The sequence below is a fragment of the Cetorhinus maximus genome, chromosome 21 (genome assembly GCF_964194155.1).
Source record: "Cetorhinus maximus chromosome 21, sCetMax3.hap1.1, whole genome shotgun sequence".
NCBI classification, from domain to species: domain Eukaryota; kingdom Metazoa; phylum Chordata; class Chondrichthyes; order Lamniformes; family Cetorhinidae; genus Cetorhinus; species Cetorhinus maximus.
In genome coordinates, this window is record NC_135899.1 from 24319323 (window position 1) to 24340013 (window position 20691).

At 46.7% G+C, this 20691-nt stretch overlaps 1 protein-coding gene and 1 non-coding gene across 2 annotated transcripts; both read right to left on the bottom strand.

Moving 5' to 3' along the window:
* Positions 1 to 5972: 5972 nt before the first annotated feature.
* On the bottom strand, positions 5973 to 16639 carry LOC144695765 (zinc-binding protein A33-like). The gene is made up of 6 exons (XM_078566740.1): positions 15916 to 16639; positions 12687 to 12782; positions 12356 to 12589; positions 10525 to 10547; positions 10301 to 10416; positions 5973 to 7582 (listed from the first exon to the last, which is right to left on the bottom strand). Exons 1-6 carry the CDS (start codon positions 16399 to 16401, stop codon positions 7032 to 7034), a joined length of 1506 nt encoding a protein of 501 aa, XP_078422866.1. The 5' UTR covers positions 16402 to 16639; the 3' UTR covers positions 5973 to 7031.
* Positions 16640 to 18682: 2043 nt separating this feature from the next.
* On the bottom strand, positions 18683 to 18754 carry trnaa-ugc (transfer RNA alanine (anticodon UGC)). Its single transcript has one exon. It is a non-coding gene; the product is annotated as a tRNA-Ala (tRNA).
* Positions 18755 to 20691: the final 1937 nt, after the last annotated feature.

Genomic DNA, 20691 nt, shown 5'->3' on the forward strand with positions numbered 1-20691 from the left:
CAAAAACATTTCAAATTGAATATTACAGGGAGTGCAACAGAATTCAAAATTTTCTCCATACAGCCTGGAAACTTGTTGGTCTTCCAGTGCAAAGAGTTGTCCCCGACCGAGTGTTGCAGACTGGCACATTGCAAGGTCCAGGACTACGTGCTGAGGGGCGCACTAAAGCTTGGGGCAGCCGCCATAGAGGCGCAATGGGGAAAGGTCGCTGTCTAAGACCTTTCTGCCACAGTGCACCGAGGGGCTGGAAGCTGTGTAGAACCCCTGGGGCTGTATGCCTGACATGGAATATGCATTGCGAATATCAAGAGCGTTGAAAGGGCATTGAGGCACCTCAGAGTGCAACCTGCGGTAAGGAGGAAAGCTGAAATAGTTGCCCCCATCCGTTGTAGATGACGTGAACTTTTCAGAAACTAGCTGCAATAATTCCGCTGGGTCTGTTCAAATATTTAAACCTACACACACTAATGTGCTTCTAACCTGCAGTTTCTTTCTTAATATCCCTTTTTTTTTGGAGTTGCAGCATTTCATTGCTCAACATACGGGGCATGTGTTTTCCTACTGGGAAACATGTCTGCTCATAATTCAGAGTCTAACAATATAAAAGAGAAGCAAGTGTGAGGACTGGTCGGAGCCTTGCTGAATTTCTGGGGGAGGTGGGTGGGGGAAGGGGACATCACCTTGAAGATAACCTACAAATTGTTTGGAAAAAATTTTATGTTCAATCCTCACTACAGCTGAAGGTGGGTGGGCACGGCCGCTTTCTATGAGAGCTGGGACACGCCTCCAACAATCAAATCCCAAAGGTACTCCTTTTACCTTCTGTGGGCAACAGAGTTTTACAACACAGCGGACCATTCAGCGTTAGGGGAAATTATCAAAACCTCCTTCACTTGATTTGTTGGTGGCAAAATGGCCATGGTGGTGTAGCGGTAACGGCCTTGTACTAGTCAGTGGGCCAGTAGGCTCCGGGGGACTTGAACTGAAATCCCACCAAGGCAGCTGGTGGAGTTTAAATTCAATTGCTAAATCTGGAATTGAAAGCCAATTGTTGTTAATAAAACCCATCTGGTTCACGACTGTCCCTTTAGGGAAGAAAATCTGCTGCCCTTACCTGGTCTGTCCTACATGTGATTCCAGACCCACAGCAATGTGATTGACTCTTAGCTGCCCTCTGAAACGGCCAGACAAGTCACTCAGTTCAAGAGCAATTATGGAAGGGCAATAAATCGTGGCCATGCCTACATCCCATGCATTTTTTTTTTAAATCGGCCCTTGGCGTCTGGGTCTTCTCATCTCTCACGATGAGCTACCCTGGAAATAGTCCTCTCCTACCATGGCATTTTGCAAATTACAGTGGAATCTGATACTATCACTATTTCCAGTACTAAGTTACTCTTTTTAGTGAGGAAATGTTCCCTCACTTCCCTTCCAGGTATTTCGCTAATTATTTGTAATCCATGGGTTCTGGTTACCAATCCACTGAGTTTCTTCCCGCTTGTGCTATCAAAATTCCTTCATAATTTTCAATACTTTTATTAGCTCTCAGTCTGTGCCCTAACAACGACTTATGTTTATACAGTGCCTAGAACATAATAAAAATGTCGCAAGGCGCTTTTACAGGAGCATTATAAAATAACGTATGTCACCCAGCCACATAAGGAAATGTCAGGTCAGGAGACCAAAAGCTTGGTCAAAGATTACAGATTAGGGAGCGTCAAGGGGGAAAGTGAAGTGAAGAAGTATAGGGTGGATATTTCAGAGCTTGGGGTCCAGGCAACCGAAGGCATGGCCACCATAAGAACATAAGAAATAGAAGCGGGATGAGGCCATTCAGCCCCTCGAGTCTGCATTGCCAGTCAATAACATCATGGCTGACCTGATGTGGCTTTAACTCCTGTTACATACTCAGTAGACATTACTGCTGAGCAAGCTAGACCCCAGAGGGGAACCTGTATCACTGATCATAAACCTTTTTCTTTGTATTTTGAAAATGAGGAAGAAAAGCTACTGACCCCAAAAGCATAGAAACTCAGTAACACCTTTAGGATTTTAAAAACTAAAAGATGTATTGAAAGGAAAAACATACTTAAGCACATCAGATTAAAATTACACAGTTAAAACAGACAGAATAGCCCCCCCGCCTCCCCCCCCCCACCCCCCCCCCCCACCCCCACCCCAAAAAAAAACTTACTTGGTCAAAACACACAAATAAACCACCTTCTTGGCAACAACTCCCTTATAGATTTTTAACCGTAAAAATCCAGTAATATTACCCAAAGCAAAGAACTGTTGTCACTTTAATAAAGGCATACCACTCGACTCCTCAACTACTTCCACTCAGATGTGAAAATCCAAAAAGAGGGTTCAGAAACAAATGGCTTTCTGAAAACAAAGGGCAGGATTTTCCAGTCCCACCTGCCACTGGGATCATCCAGTTTCACCATAAATCAATGAGCTTTTGGCTGGGCTGCCACAACCCCAGCAGCAGGTCCCACCAAGGCGTGGTCGGAAAATCCCAGCCAAAGACTTTCCTGGCTTGAAACTGAGTGACTTTTTTCAAATTCAAAACTTTCACAGCTTTTCGGCACTCCAAATCACAGTAGCTTTCTTCAGTGGGTTCTCCCCCATGGCCACACCAAATCAGCTAAACCTCTTTCCTTTAATATCTTTTTCCCTTTCCTCTCAAATTCCATTGTCCTCAACACCTCTTTGAACTCAACTTCTCCAAATATAAACATCTGCTATGTTTTCCTATTGCCTCTACTTCTTGGTCAATAAAATTTAATATACCTTCCCCTGTTTACCTATGAAACCCTTGTAAGTTGTAAAAGTTCCTTGTCACTTCTAAACTTCTGTTTGAAATTCAACAACTGAAAAGCCAAGCCCCCACTTATCTTACAATGTAAACTTTAAATCCAACCTATTTACTTGTAACTCAAACACACCATAATCCCTCATTACAAATGCATGATCCTAACACCATTAATCTTTTATCTCACCATTCTCAGAGATAAGCTGTTTCCCCCAGTTGAATGAATCATGGACACACACATATGCATGCACGTGTGCACATACACACACACAAAAACACACACACCTTCCTTTACAGAATACTGCCATAATCTCAAGCATATTAAAAAGAATCTATCATCACACTCCACTTTCCTGCCTGCACCCGCCCCACCCACCCAAACTCCCGTAACCCTTGACTCCCTTGTCAATCAAAAATCTATCTAACTCAGTCTTGAATATATTCAACGACCCAGCCTCCACTGCTGGGGGAGACAATTCACCACTGGTGGAGTGATTATAATTTGGAATGCACAAGAGGCCTAAATTAGAGGAGTGACGATATTGGAGGATTGTGGGGTCAGAGGAGATTGCAGAGATAGGAAGGAGTGAGGCCATGGAGCAATTTGAAAGCAAGGATGAGAATTTAAAAATCAAGCCATTGCTTGGCCGAAGCCAATGTAGGTCAGCAAGCACAGAGGTGATAGGGGAATGGAACTTGCTGCAAGTGTAGCAAAGTTTGGGTGACCTCAAGTTTATGGAAGGTAAAATGTGGGAGACTGGCCAGGAGTGCACTGAAATAGTCAAGTCCAGAGTTAATCAAGTCATCAATGAAGGTTCTTTAGAATGATTATTCTTTCATGGAACATTAGTGTTACTGGTGAGACCAGCATTTTTGTTGCCTACCCCTAATTGCCCTTGAGAAGGCGGTGGTGTGCTGCCTTCTTGAACTGCCGCAGTCCATGTGGTGTAGGTACACCCACGGTGCTGTTGGGAAGGGAGTTCCAGGATTTTGACCTAGCAACACTGAAGGAACAGCGATATATTTCCAAGCCAAGATGGTGACTGGCATGGAGAGGAACTTCCAGATGGTGGTGTTCCCATCCATCTGCTGCCCTTGTCCTTCTAGGTGGTAGAGGATGCGAGTTTGGAAGGTGCTGTCGAAGGGGCCTTGGTGAGTTGCTGCAGTACATCTTCTAGATGGTACAAATAGCTGCCACTCTGCCTCAGTGGTGGAAGGAGTGGATGTTCAAGGTGGTGGATGGGGTGCCAATCAAGCGGGGTGCTTTGTCCTGGATGGTGCCGAGTTTCTTGGGTGTTGTTGGAGCTGCACTCAACCAGGCAAGTCAATGTAAGGGTGCGTGTAAACTGCCATTTTTGAGGGAGATTGATAAACTGTGCAGTACAAGAAGACACGCATCACCCCCCCCCCCCCCCCCCCCCACTCCCCCGTCACCTGCAGCTCGCCATCCGCAATGACGAGGAGCTCAACAAGTTGCTGCGAGGGGTCACCATAGCCCAGGGTGGGGTCCTGCCCAACGTCCAGGCTGCGCTGCTGCCCCAGAAAAGCGGCCACCCCAGTAAGGTTTACGCCTGAAGGGGGGCCAGATCAGAAAAGGTCTAAGTGAATTGCTTGGCAGGACAACACATCCGTCTGGTGACCAGCTCTCTCCAGCAGGCGTACCAAGGAAGAGTCCCACTGGACTCGAAACGTTAACTCTGTTTCTCTCTCCACAGATGCTGCCAGACCAGCGGAGCTTTTCCAACGCTTTCTGTTTTCATTTCAGACCTCCAGCACCTGCAGTATTCGGCGTTTATTATGTGTGTGCTCATTGGAAGGTCCAGCTGTAATATGTGCCTGCTTTGCGAAGTTATTTTTTTTTCTCTTTGAGTTTCCAGGCCTTTTGCATGGATGGGGGTTGGGGGCAGGGGCTGGGTTGGGGGGTGGGGGGTAGGGTTAGGGGACAATACAACCAAGCGGAAACTCCAGGCCACCAAACGGACAAAGCGCATCCAAACCTAAAGCAGCGAGAGCCGCAGGCACATGGGAGAAAAACGGCAGAGGCACGCCAGAGAGGGTTTCCATTTAAGGACCTGGTTTAAACTACCACGCAAGTTGCTGACCAGAACGAACCAGAGGGATGTGACTGAACAGGAGAGGCGGTGCAGACCTCCTCCAGCTCCTCTGACCGAGGATTTCACCTAACCCCGAACGCCAACTTGCCTCCCACTTCCCGACATACCCCATCCCCACAGCCGCCTCCCACTTCCCGAAGATACCCGCAGATACTGGCGAGTGATCGATTGAAACAGCTCTGTGGTGCGCATTTTCCGTGTGTAGCCTGCGAATGCCAAATTCCTGTTTTGTTCTATTTATTCCCCCTCACAAGAATAAGATCAAATTATTGTATATGAAAGTGCAGTTAAACGAAAAGTGTTAAACTCAAGGATGAGTATCATACTATCAAAGGTAAACCACAGTACTGGGTGGTTAGTGAATCATTACTTTTCCCTCTCCGTCCTTGTGGATTGCGCCTTTGCAAAGAAGGTCTGGAGAGAGATGCAGTGGTTTCTGTCGAGGTTCATCCCGAGCAGTTCTGTGACACAGGACTCTGTGCTCTACGGGCTGTTCCCAGGGACACACACCGAGACAAACATCAACAGCAGCTGGAGGATCATCAACTCGGTGAAAGACGCGCTTTGGTCTGCCCGAAACTTGTTGGTCTTCCAGCGCAAAGAGTTGTCCCCGACCGAGTGTTGCAGACTGGCACAATCCAAAGTCCAGGACTACGTGCTGAGGGACGCACTAAAGCTTGGGGCAGCCGCCGCAAAGGCACAATGGGGAAAGGTCGCTGTCTAAGACCTTTCTGCCACAGTGCACCGAGGGGCTGGGAACTGTTGAGAGCCCCTCGGGCTGTACAGCTCAAAATGAATGTCTGAAAATGATTGTAATATTCATTGTTTGTACTGATGCACCTTGTGATACATGTTGTAAAAGTTGAACCTGATTGTACCTTTGTGGTGGTGATTTTGAAATGGTTTGGAATGTGGTTGAAGATATTTTATGAATAAAGTATATTTTTGCAAAAAAAAAGCTTTATTTATTTGTATCCCAACACTATGCGAACAGCAACAAGTTGTCTACAGACAGGTTAACAACAAAATAACAGGATTTGCCACAGGCTTCACTATTTTTGCATTGATTCACATCTTGTGTACAATATATTCTCAAGTATACAGAGCCTGAATGAGTGTACAGATAAAGACATAGAAGTTACAGCATAGATATAGAACATCTGAGACAAACAGCCCAGTTCAGAACTTAACCTCCACTAAAACAAGTCATTCTAATCACATTTTATAGGCTACTTCCCAAATCCTTTCAACCCCCTTCATCACACCCCTTCCATAACTTTTGCCTCAAGCTACTAACTAAGTCATGTGTAAGCCAGACCAATGAGGGACATTAGCAAAACCAGATATGCTTTAAACAATCAATCATAGCCCCATGCTCACCATTACTACAGCCAGCTTTACTTATCTGAACTCAAATCCCACTAGCTATGGTGGGATTTGAGCCCATGCCCAAGGGTATTAGACTGCATTTGTAAATTATTAGACCAGGGGCATGACCACTATGCCACACTCTCCCTTGCAGAGCTGGGTTATACGGACTGGCCACTTTGTAAAAGAACCTCACCCATCCCCCTTTCGGCACTGGGATCGCCTGTAATGCTCCGACCTCCTGCGCGATCCTCTTTAGTGCCTCTAGGCAGAATGCTCTTTCAGACAGCCAGTGCAGACTCAACGGGCCAAATGGCGTCCTCCTGCGCTGTAAAGATTCTGTGATTGATTCAGAAAAGCTTTGCCATGCCTCGGGTTGCCCCCTTTCTCATGTATTTCCCGCCGGTGTTCTCTCTCACCCTTGTTCCCTTCCCTTGCTCCTGTTTAACCTTCAACTTCCTAACTGGAGTCTCTGATTCCCTTGGTGTCTTTCTACCCATGATTTCATGCTCTCAGTCGCTATGTCCTGATAATTCTTTATTCTGGAGGGGTTTTTTTTAATGATTATTTTTACACGATCCTCTGGAACAGTTGACACGAGTTTCTTCCACTCTGCAGATGGACCAAACAAGCATCGGCAACAAAACATCGGCAACCCAGTTGTCCTGGGCATTTGGAGGAGTTTACAACTGAGAGCAGGCAGGTGGGTTGTGTGCAATTATGGGGTGGCCCAGTTAGTGACCTCTGAGCCCACAGATGTTCAGTGGTGCTGAGTTTTCCCCATCCTCATTGGGACCGGGGCAGAAGAAGGGAAACAGTGTCCCAGTGAAAGTATGGGTATAAGTGTGGAGATGGGACATGTTGTCCGCATTGTAAAATGACACCTGCCCGGCCTTATAGTCCAGGAACACCCCGATCTTCCGGGGGCCCGCACTCAGGGTGAGGGGGGTCAGTGAGGGGGAGGTGCGGGCAACGTAGCCACCTTTGGGGAACAGCCACACCGTCCAGTATCCGACCTCAGGTGTCGGATCGATGTCTCCTTTCCTGGCCACAGATTCTAGGGCCACTCCCACGCCCCACCACGTCTTAGTCCCCACCTCCACCTGCCAGTAGCGTCTCCCTGATGTGAACCCCTCCGAGCCCAGGAGAAAGGCCCCGCGATCAAACCTCTCCGGGGCGTCAGGCAGCTCCTGCAGTTCTCCCCCGAGTCTCACACTGGTCCGGTCCTCAGACACCATGAGCCAGGGATTGGCTGTGTTCGGATCGAGAGTCAGAGCGGCTGGAACTGAGGTGGGGAGGGAGGAGTTCAAATGACACAGATAGTGATTTAGTTTGTTGAAGTGAATCGTTGAAAAACAGTCTCACTTTTTAGACTGACCATTCAGAGTAGTGGCCTGACCTGCTGAGTAATTTCTATTTTTATTTTAGTATTCCATCATACACAGTGTTTACTTTAGGAAAGTTTTATGTAGATGATTTTATGTACACTGACAATCACTTCACATATATAAGCAATTAAGCATCTCCCACCATTCAGTGCAAAGCTTTTGCAGATTTGCTCCTTCAGCAAAATTTAGAATCAGATTTAGCAGACCTTAGTGCAGTTTCTAGGTTTTTGTCTCGCAGCTTTGAGTGTTTCTAAAGGGGTCCAGGTTCTGCAATTGGAATCTACTCTGATCCGGGGGTATACCCTTCCGGGGTCTCTCTGACATTGTGATCCCGAGCAGAAACCCTGTGGCCAGCCCCTCACCAGACCCCTGCCCCTTGCCAGACCTCTGCCCACTGCCCGTGCCAGAACCGTGCCCACCACTCTTGCCAGACCCCTGCCCACCTCCCTCAACAGTGCATGGCCCTGTCCCTTGCAAGACCCCTGCCCACCCCCCTCAACAGTCCACTGCCCTGCCCCTTGCCAGACCCCTGCCCACTGCCCGTGCCAGCACCCTGCCCACCATCCCTGCCAGACCCTTGCATACCCCCTCACCAGTTCCCTACCCACCCCCTCACCAGTTCCCTTCCCGCTGCCTTGCCAGTTCCATGCCCACCCCCCTCACCAGGCCCCTGCCCACACCCTCAACAGCCCCCTGCCCTGTCCCTTACCAGTCCCCTGCCCACCCCTCTAGCCAGACCCCTGCCCACCCACTCGCCAGTCCCCTGCCCGCCCCCTCACCAGTTTCCTGGCCACCCCCTCGCCAAACCCCTGCTCAACCCCTCGCCAGGCCCCTGCCCACCCCCTCGCCAGACCCCTGCCCACCCCCTCGCCAGACCCCTGCCCACCCCCTCGCCAGGCCCCTGCCCACCCCCTCGCCAGGCCCCTGCCCACCCCCTCGCCAGGCCCCTTCCCACCCCCTCACCAGACCCCTGCCCACCCCCTTGCCAGACCCCTACCCACACCCTCACCAGGCCCCTGCCCACCCCCTCGCCAGTCCCCTGCCCACCCCCTCACCAGACCCCTGCCCACCCCCCTCGCCAGACCCCTGCCCACCCCCCCTCGCCAGACCCCTGCCCACCCCCCCTCGCCAGACCCCTGGCCACCCCCTCGCCAGTCCTCTGCTGTTCTCAACTTACCTCTATAATTGCACAAGGGGGGAAGGTACAGACACAGGAAAGAAAGCGAGAAGGAAGGAAAGTGTAAAAAGCCAAAAGAAAGAGGGGACTGCTGCAGAGGGGAAGAGAGAAGCAGGAGGAGAAGGGAAATTGATTTCATTTTTAAAAACTCAACAGAGGAACAGAGAGTAAAAGGTAGGAAAGGAGTTACCACAGGAGGAAAGAGAAAGAGAAAAATAATGAATTCGGAGAGGGAACGTTAGGAAAGTAGACACAATAGCGAAACGAACAAAAAGGCTGTAGCCACACATCTTTCTGTCCAAACACCTGACCAAGCACACAAGAACCAATAGCCCCCAAATTCAGAGATACAACATGATACAAGCAGCATGGGCAGGGCAAACTGACACCATTATCTTCATAAATCTCGATAGATTCCTACACACAGTCAGCCGAAATGAAACTTGGAAGGACAGGTGGGAGCAGAATTTCTACAGGAGACCCTCCTCGCCGCCCTCAGGTCACACCGAGTCGATAAGTGAGTGGGTGGGACAAATTCTGACTGCTCAGCCTGGAAGAGCGGGAAGTCACACTAACCACCAGCAACCTACCCATTGCTCTGGAGATATACACACTCCTGGGGAAGGAGAGGTCATTCCAGCCTCATGGAATTTGAACAAAAACGTTAGGAGGACCCCAAATTGATGCTTCAGCTCCATGTTAGCAGTGAGGGTTTCCTCCATCAGATATCGCCAGACTCGCTCCACCTGTGGGTAGCACAGGAACCGTGAGCTCCAAACTGTGCCCTTAACCCCAAACGGGACAAGCCCCAGGGACACGGGACAAGGGCTCGGAAAAATCCAAGAGCAAAGTCGTGCCCATGATGTGCACTGCAGACTTAAGGCATTCATCTCCTACCAGAACCTGTACAAGAGACACTCCAGAACAGAATACATCTTCATTAAGCAGCCCCAACTAATCCTGCCTAACACGTTGTAAAAGAATTTGCATCAAATCTCCTTGTTTCAGACGTCGGGTCTATCAAACCCGCACGCCTACATGGCTCAAAGTTCCTGCCTGTATCCAGCCGAATTTCATCTCCTCACATGTGCCTTAATCATGAAAATAAACGACAGACTAGTGCACACAGTGACTGTGCCCCCTAAGCTCAAATAGGTAAGCGCCCAGCTGGGAAAACCACAATTCACCGCCTCCATAGCAAGTTTGACAAAACCATAATCCCAAAGCTTTTCCTCCCTCTGACTGAACCTCGTACACTTTGCCATTGAAGACATGAACCGGAAGATGATCCCCACTTTGTCACCAGGCGCTCTCCTGAATGCTCACTATAACTGGCAAAGACATGGACAGCAGTGATCTTTTGGTATGGGGACAGAAACTGGTTTAGGACCTTTGCACCTGGATTTATATATCAGATAAAGGAATGTACGAGTTTTACCGGTGTTAATGGAGCCTAGCATTTCTCTCCACACTGTGTACTGTAAAGGGCCATGGAATTTCCCGAGCGACAGCTTGTCATCTACCAATGATACTTTATCATAGTCCTCACTGGTCCTGCAAATATTTTTTGTTAAAAAAAAGTTGGTTTTATAAAATGACCATAAGCACTTTGCTGCGTTGTTTCACAAAATTGTGCTGATTTCTGTACACATGTTATCTTACCTCCTCGCTTGCGATATTTCCTCCTGAAATAAATAAAACACAAGACTGAGTTAACGGAAACTGACCATCCGTATCCGCAGAGCTGAAATTGCACCAACATTATCAGAAGATGCTAAAAAGATATCCGGACTCTCATAGAAAACCAGACAGAGAGCCAAAAATCTCACCAAAGGAAAAGGATTTGAGCTCGTGCCATCATTAGCCTTTACCATTACCACTAAGCCAGTGTATCCCAATAACGCATGGAAAGGACCTGATAGAAGGATGTGCGTAAATAAGTGATTTCTATCGTCAGGTTCTGGAAACCTGACAGCCGTCTCACTCACAGACACAGTGGGCCCAATTGAACTCCCTCAGCACACTTAGAGTTAAGATTAGGCACAAGCGACTGTGATGCCCATAACAACCACCCCACCTCACCCTCACACAATGCAACTGGAATGAAATGTGAGCTCCCGCAGAACATTCATCTGTCAGAAATCCTGCGATAATTTAAAATTCATTTCTGGATTACAGCACACTAAATGAGAGCCGGCCAGTTCAGTCACAATAGCAGATCAGCCTCGGAAAGGCTAAAACAATCAGGCTACATCCGTTTCACATGTTTCCTGAAATGCTCTAATTATTTCAGTGTGGCCACCAGAGAATGACTGCCCTTGACATCAAGACAGCATTTGACTGAGTGCGGCGTCAAGGAGCCCTAGCAAAACTGGAGTCAATGGGAATCAGGGGGAAAACTCTCCACTGGTTGGAGTCATACCGAGCACAAAGGAAGATGGTTGTGGTTGTTGGAGGTCAGTCATCTCAGGTCCAGGACATCACTGCAGGAGTTCCTCAGAGTAGTGTCTTCAGCTCAACCAGCTACTTCATCAATGACCTTCCCTCCATCATAAGGTCAGAAGTGGGGATGTTCGCTGATAATTGCATGATGTTCAGCACCATTTGCGAGTCCTCAGATACTGAAGCAGTCCATGTCCAAATGCAGCAAGGCTTGGACAATATCCAGGTTTGGGCTGACAAGTGGCAAGTAACAGTCGCACCACACATATGCGAGGCAATGATATTTTCCAACAAGAGAGAATCCAACTATCACCTTTTGATGCTCAATGGCATTGCCATCACTCAATCCCCCACTATCAACATCCTGAGGTTACCATTGACCAGAAACTGAACTGGACTAGCCATGCAAATACTGTGGGTACAAGAACAGGTCAGAAACTCGGAATAATGTGATGAGTAACTCACCTCCTGACTCCCCAAAGCCTGTCCACTATCTACAAGGCATAAGTAAGGAGTGTGATGGAATACTCCCCACTTGCCTAGATGAGTGCAGCTCCCACAACACTCAAGGAGCTTGAGACCATCCAGGACAAAACAGCCTGCTTGATTGGCACAACATCCACAAACATTCACTCCCTCCACCACCGATGCACAGTAGCAGCAGTGTGTACCATCTACAAGATGCACTGCAGGAATTATCCAAGGGTCCTTCAACATCACCTTCCAAACCCACGACCACTACCATCTAGGAAGACAAGGGCAGCAGACACCTGGGAACACCACAACCTGGAAGTTCCCCTCTAAGCCACTCACCATCCTGACTTGGAACTATATCGCTGTTCCTTCGGTGTTGCTGGATCAAAATCCTGAAACTCTCTCACTAACAGCACTGTGGGTGTACCTACACCATATGGACTGCAGCGGTTCAAGAAGGCAGCTCACCACCACCTTCTCAAGGGCAACTTAGGGATGGGCAATAAATGCTGGCCCAGTCAGTGAAGCCCACATCCCACAAATGCATTAAAAAAAAACCCCACAATACAACCCTCACCTTCAGAAATATCAGCCCATCTTGTTGTTCCATTTGCTCCTGTAACTTTGAAAGCTCCTCCTCAATAGAATTTAAATTGCCTTGAATTTCTCGAAGGTTTTTCTCCATCGTATCTAGAATCTCCTCCTCTTGTCTCCTGAGATCTCGGAATAAACGCTGCTCTTTCTCGGTAAGAACCTGGTACATTTCCCTGAACTCGGATGTGATGTGGGTTTGCAGACTGTTCGTCTGTTTCTGCCAAGTAAAATGTGAAAAATATTCCTTTACTGCGATAAAGGGAACAAAAAAAATCTAACCGAGATCCCAGAAAACCAGTGCAGGGAGAACTTACCCTAACTTCAGAAATGTTTCGTATCTGTTTCAGTTCCGTTTCTAGAAACACTGATTTCTTCTCTGTGAGAGATTGTAAAGATGATTTCAGCTGATCCTGGGACAGAAATAAGAGCATATGAAATAAGAGCAGCAGTAGGTCAATCGCCCCCTCAAGCCTGCCCCGCCATTCAATAAGATCATGGCTGATCTGCCCCAGGCCTCAATTCCTCTTTCATGCCAGCTCCTCATAGCCATCAACTCCCCGATATTTCGAAAATCTATCTCACTCCTCTTCTCATTCTTGCAGTGATCTAGCCTCACAACTCTCTGGGGTAAAGAATTCCAGACATTCAATGCCCTCTGAGAGAAGAAATTCCTTCTCATCTCAGTTTTAAATGAGTGTCCCCATATTCTGTAACTATATCCCCTAGTTCAAGATTCCCTCACTAGAGGAAACATCTTCTCAACCTCTACCCTGTCAAGTCCCCTCAGAATCTTGTACATTTCAATAAGGTCATCCCTCATTCTTCTAAATTCTAATGAATAAAGGCCTAACCTGTTTAGCCACTCTTGATAAATCAACCCCTTCATCCCAGCAATCAGTCTAGTGAGTCTCTTTTGAACTGCCTCCAATGCCAATATATTCTTTCTTAAATATGGGGACCAAAACTGTATATAGTACTCCAGATGCAGCCTCATCAACACCCTGTACAGTTGTAACAAGACTTCCCTATTTTTAAACTCCAACCCCCAAGCAATACAGGCCAAAATTCCATTTCCCTTCTTAATTACTCACTGCACCTGCATGCTAATTTTTTGTGTTTCATGTACAAGAACACCCATATCCCTCTATGCTGCACTTTTTTGGAGTCTCTCTCTCCATTTAAATAATAGTCTGCCTTTTGATTCTTCCGACCAATGTGCATGATCTCACGCTTTCCTACATTAATCTCCATCTGCCAAGTTTTTGCCCACTCACTCAACCTATCTATATACCCTAGCTGATTCCTTATATCCTCATCACAATATGTCCGCCCACCTATTTTTGCATCATCAGCAAATTTGGATACATTCCACTCTGCCCACTCCTCTGAGTCATTAATATAGATAGTAAATAATTGAGGCCCTAGGACTGATCCTTGCGGCACTGCACTAATTACGTCTTTCCAACCTGAAAAAGACTCTCTGTCTTCTGTGTGTTAACCAATCCTCAATCCATGCTAATACATAACCCCCAATACTGTGAGCTCCTATCTTGTGCCATAACCTTTTATATGGCATTTTATCGAATGTCTTCTGGAAATCCAAATACACTACATCTACCAACTCTGCTTGTTATATTCTCAAAGAACTCTAACAAATTTGTCAAACATGATTTCCTTTTCACAAAACCATGTTGACTCTCTTTGATTGCATTAAGCTTTTCTAAATGCCATGCTATTCCTTTCTTAACAATGGACTCTAACATTTTCTCAATGACAGGTGTTAGGCTGACTGGCCTATAGTTTCCTGCTTTTTGTCTCCCTCCCTTCTTAAACAAGGGCGTCACATTAGAGGTTTTCCAATCCACTGGGACCCTCCTGGAATCCAGAGAGTTCTGAAATATTTTGACCAATGCCTCCACTATATCTGGAGCCACTTCCTACAAAACCCTTGGATGCAGGCCATCAGGCCCTGGTGACTTGTCTGCCTTTAGTCCCATTAGTTTGTCAAATACTTTGTCCCTCGTGATAGAGACTGTTACAAGATATTTCCTCCCATTAGCTCCTTGCTTATCTGATATCTTTGGGATGTTTATAGTGTCCTCCACCGTGAAGACCAATGCAAAACATTGGTTTAAATTATCTGGCATTTCCCTGTTCCCCATTAGCAATTCTCCAGTCACACCCTCCAAGGGTCCCATGCTCACTTTAGCCACTCTCCTTTTCATATACCCGAAGAAGCTCTTGCTGTTTGTTTTTATATTTCTTGCCAATTTACTTTCATAATCAATTTTCTCCCTCTTTATTAGCTTTTTAGTAATTCGCTGCTTGTTCCTAAAAAATTCCCAATCCTCTGGTCTACCACTAGTTTTTGCCGCTTTGTATGTCCTTAGTTTTTGATTGGATACTCTCCTTGACCACCTTTGTTAACCATAGGTGGTTCATCCTTCTCATCGAGTCCTTCTTCCTGATTGGGATAAATTTTTGCTGAGCGTTATGAAATATCTGCTTAACTGTCTGCTGCTGCTCATCCACTGACCTTCCCCTTAGTCTATTTCCCCAGCCCAATTTAGACAACTCTTTCTTCATACCTCTGTAGTTGCCCTTATTTAAGTTGAGGAGACTGGTTTGAGATCCGAGTTGCCCGCCCTCAAACTGAATTTGAAATCCTGCCATATTGTCATCGCTACCCCCTAGAGGATCCTTAACTACGATGTCTCTTAATAATCCCACCTCATTACACATTACTAGATCTAAAATAGCCTGTTAATGGGTAGGTTCTGCAATGTATTGCTCTAAAAAACAATCCCTGCTGCACCCTACAAATTTGTCTTCCATGTTATCTTGCCAATCTGATTTGTCCAGTCAATATGACCTATGACAATCGTAACACCCTTCTTACATGCCTCCATTATTTCCTGATTTATACTTTGTCTTACAATGAGGTAATTCTTAGGGAGCCTATAGACAGCTCCCACCCTTGACCTCTTCCCCTTGCTATTCCTTATTTCCACCCAAACTGATTCCACACCATGACCTTTTGCACTAATATCACTACTCAACATGCAGTGATACCTTCCTTTATTAACAAAGCTACCCCACTTCCTTTTCCTTTTTGCCTATTTTTCTGGAATGTCGATACCCTTGAATATTGAGTTCCCAGTCTTGGTTACCCTGCAACCACATTTCTGTAATAGCTATCCAGTCGTATTCATTTATTTCTATTTGTGCTGTCAACTCAACTATATTGTTACAGATGCTGCGTGCATTCAGATAAAGAGCCTTAAGCTTTGACTTTTTACCATTATCACTCATTCTGGTTCTAATTTCTGGCCCACTTCTCTGTTTAAATTTTCTGCCCCATCCTGTCACATTTTGAGTATCGTTCGCCTCTTCGCTACCCTGCACCTCTGCTCTCTCTCATTTCTTTTTGATTTTTTTAAACTTCCGTTCAATCGAACCCTTCAATGGACAGAAATTCACAGAAAGGGTCAGACTGTGAAAGTGTGATAAAATAATCTGGAGATAAAATCTGCTCCATGTTACCTTGTAGATTTCAACAGCTTCTTTAATCGGCATGAAATTGTGAGATTTGTGTTCCCGCGCATCCCGACAAGTGTAACAGATCAGTTTCTTGTCAGTTTCACAAAACAGTTTCAATTCTTCCTGATGTTCCTCACAGTGAAGTTTTTTTTCATTCCCTTTCGGATTCAGCTTTAATTTTCGAGCCTTCTCCGCCAATCTCGCTAAATTCCTGTTGACCGTGAGTTTTCTGTCCGGAAACTCCTCTCTACATTCCGGGCAGGGATTCCTCTCCCCCTGTGCCCAACACCTTGTGATACAGGAGCGGCAGAAGTTGTGTCCACACGCCAGTGAAACCGGGTCGTCGAAGAAATCAAGGCAAATGGGACAATTTACCTCCTTGGTCCAGCTCTCGGGCTGCTGTCGAGAAGCCATGTTTACGCTCGGAACTTCCTGATTCGAACCCCCTTTCGGTTTCGATGCTCCTCGGTTCCTGAACACCTTTTGCATTTAATGATTTCCTGACCAATTTCACTGCAATGTTCTGGGGGCTAGTTTCCACTTTTAAACTCGCGCTTCTTCCCGGAAAAGGGCTGTTGCAGATGGACAATTCCAGAATAGCTTCCGCCTGACTCGAGGCGCTTTACGAACATTAGAAATATGAACAGGGGTAGACCATTGGGCCCCTCGAGACTGATCTACCATTCAATAAGATCGTGGCTGATCGTCCTGTGTTGCAAATTCCACATTCCCATCTAACCCGATAACCTTTGATTCTCTTGCCTAACAAGAATCTATCTACCTCCACCTTAAAAATATTCAATAACCCTGCCTCCACCATCTTCTGAGGCAAAGTTCCAAAGTTGCACAACCCAAAAAGTTCCTCCTCATCTCTGCCCTAAGAGGGCGACCCCTAATTTTAAAACAGTGCCCCCTAGTTCTGGACTCACCCACAAGAGGAAACATCCTTTCGACATCCACCTTGTCAAGGACGTTCAGGACCTTGTATACTTCAATCAAATCACCCCTCACTCTTCTGAACTCCAGTGGAAACAAGCCCAGTATTTGGCTGTTGGAGACCTGATTCAGGTAGTGTCCTTGAGATTTCAGCAATCACAGAATCACAGAGTCTTATCAGCACAGAAGGAGGCCACTCAACCCAACATGTCTGCACCGGCTCTCCAAGTGAGCATTATGACCTAGTGCCATTGCCCTGCCTTTTCCCCATACCCCTGCACATTGTTTCCATTCAAATGATCATCTAATGCCCTCTTGAATGCTTGTGTAGGGAGGCGTTTCCTTTTATTTTTCCTCGACTTTGCCAATCATTTTAGATCTATTAAGTATTTGGATATGCACCTGTGATGCCATGGTATACAAGGCTATGGGCCTAGTGCTGGAAAATGGGATTAGAATAGTTAGGTACTTGATCAACCGGTGCAGACTCGATGGGCCAAAGTGCCTTTTTCTGTGCTGTAGGCCTCTATGACTCTATGACTCTAAGTATGGTTAGCAACCCACTTGCCAGATGAAACAGGCTCTATCCACACCCCTTTCATAATTTTGTACGTCTGTTAGTTCTCCTCTTAACGCCCTCTACATAACTGAAGTCCCAAATTCCTGGTATTATCCCAGTCACCCCTGGTATCATGTGGATATGTGTTGCCTCAAGCTGGTTCTGAGGTGTCACCCTGTTGTGGTACCTTTGATGAATGAACCACAAGAGGCTCAGGTACAGGTTACAATCATTTATTCGAGCAATCGCAAGGAGAGAACCACCTCAAAGCAGTTTGAGGTAGCACTATGCTAAATTACAAGTATTCAGCATATTTATACATTACTGGACATGTACAAGAACATTGTTCAGATTCTGATCTTGTCAGCAATTAGGTACATACATCCTCCTACACCCAGGCAGAGCCTTCTCCCCCAATCTAAGCTGGAACCATCTGGCCTTTCCTTATCTGTTGAAGGGCACACTTATTCTATATTATTTTCAACCTTTGCGCAGGACACTTAATCTATATTCTTTCTGCCCTCCGTCTCCAGTATAGGTCCCAGGTTTTAAGGGTGTGCAAAGCTCATCTAATCCTTAACTGTTAATGTACTTGATGGCATTGACTGCCTGGGTTTCTAAGTAATTCTCCTTCAACAAATTCTTACTGTATTCCCCCTAGCACACCCTTATCTAAGCAAATAAGAACCTGACCCCATGAGCCTTTTCCGCCATTCAGCTGGTATGCCTGACCTGTAAATGTATATTGTACATGTCAGGAATACTGCAATTGTTTGGTGGCACCTCAGAGGCAAGCATGCTGTACAGAGAGGCGTTGAATTTCATCGCACTTTCTGTAATTTTCAATTCAAAATGTTTTGCAATGTGCTTTTACAGCTTTTATAAATAAAGTATATTTGGGGGAGATCCAGGATGTCAACATCCTGATTTCATCTTTGACTATTGCAAGCTTGCAATATTTCATCAATGCAAGCTTGTCTCCATATCCCTGGTTAGCAAAAAATTATCGACCTCAGATCTAGGGATATTATTTCAGCTAGCATTTACTGCTTTTTGGGGGAGGGATGGGGAGGAGCTGCACACTTGTACAGCTTTTTGACCATGCCTCCTAAATTCTCTGCATTATTCCCTGGCGGTGACTTTGAGGTTGTTTCCCTTTCTGGGACATCATAGTCACAATCCCCCAGCCCTTTCACCAGTGAGAGCAGTTTCTCATCATCTGTTACATGTCAATTAAGAGCACAAATAGGCCATTCGGCCCCTGCTCCGCAAAAGTGGAGATGCCGGGGATTGAACCCGGGGCCTCATACATGCAAAGCATGCGCTCTACCACTGAGCTACATCCCCGTGCTAGCTAAAGCCTTTCAAAATTCTAAACAACGCAATCAAATTATCCTATTTCCTTTAAATTGCAGGCACGACACGCTAAATTTATCTAATCTCTGACAACCTAACTCTTGGTGCCCGGATAATGTTTTGGTGAATCTGAGCTGCACGCTCTCCGAGACCAATGTCTCCTTCTTAAATTGGTATGCGCCGATCTGCACACAAGTTACTCCCACATGTGGTCTAACCAGTGCTTTATATCGTTGTAGAAAAAACCTTGCTCCTTTTTAAATTCTAGCTTGTTGGATATAAAGGTTCACATTCCAATTGCCTAGCTGAATTTGTTTTTTTTTAAAATCCGACTATGACAAGGATGCTGCTTTGTGCTTCTTACGGTTGGATTTGTAAAGCCACCGATAACTGCAGATGTTGTTGGTTGTTCCCTACAGGTGGTGACTGCTCTTCATTAAGCCCCAAATGATTTACACATTTCTCTTCAATTTGGCAGACCCGGGCGTGTGTTCCTCACAATAGGTCCCAGTGCATTCATTTGGGAAGTAAATTGCAAAACAATCTACTGCAAATGACCCGAATGGGAGAAAATCTGCAGCCACTGCCACCAAGAAGGACAAGGGCAGCAGACAATTTGGAACATCACTATTTGGAAGTTCCCCTCCAAGCCACTCACCATCCTGACTTGGAAATATATCACCATTCCAAAACATATAGTCGTGAAGCGATGGCTAGAACCAGTCGACCACATACCATGGGGTACGTAATACTGTTTGGGTGGCGGTGAAGGACAGCATAGGACAAGCACCCATGAATTGGGCCTTCTTCATCAAGCGGATCCTGTTGAAGGAGTGTGGATTTGAATTGGAGGAGATCTACTCCCTGTAAGACTTCCCCAGCACATAATGCCGAGCGGCTGGCGGTTTTCCAGCAGCTCCCACTGCTGCTGGCGACCTCCAGGCCGGTCATTCTGGGCGGCGACTTCAACTGCATCATCGATGCGGCTGGACAATCCGGCAGGTCCAACAGCAGATTGGACGCTACGTCCAGATCCCTGATGGAAACAGTTAAGGATGCCAAGCTGCACGACATCTTCAGCAACCCTGCAGACGGAGCGCAGCGTAGATACACCTGGTCGCGGCCAGACAGGTCCATCCGTTCCAGGATAGACTTCCTGTTTGTGTCCCGTGCATTCGCAGTCAGATCCACCGACGTCAAGCCGGTGTTCTTCTCTGACCACTGCCTCCTACTGGCTGACTGCCACTTAGAGGAACACCAGAGGGTGGGCATGGGGGCATGGAAGCTGAACGTGCAACTGCTGACCCCAGAGAGCATTGAGGAGCTCAAGAGGGATTACAAAGGTTGGAGAACCGTGAAAACCCTCTTTGAGTCCCTGACACACTGGTGGGAAGCGATCAAGGGAAACATCAAGAGGTTTTTCATCCTCAAAGGCGCCCAGAAAGCTAGAAAGGAACAGAGGGAAATGTCCCGACTCCAGAAAAACATGCAGAATCTGCTCCAGCTGCAGTCAATGGGGGTCGATGTCAAGGAGGAACTCCAAGAGGTGAAGAGCCAGCAAGCCTCGCTCTTTGCCTCGGAGGCCTCCAAGATCATCTTCCGGTCCAGAGTCCGCTCCGTGGAGCAGGATGAGTCGTGGTCACGTTTCTTCTTCCAAAAGGTACACAGAGAGAGCTCTGTGATCAGCAGCCTGAAGGAAGAAAACGGCTCAGTAAAGTCATCACAGTCCGACATTTTGAGGATCAGCAAATCCTCTTATGCCGGATTGTATGACGTGAAGCCCACAGACAGCACGGCCTCCCAGTCCTTCCTGTCCTCTATCACGAAGGTCTTAGACGACAGTACACAGGAGAGCCTGGACAAACCGCTAACTCCTGACGAACTGACTAAGGCCCTTGAGTCCTTCGAGAAGAGTAAAACTCCTGGAA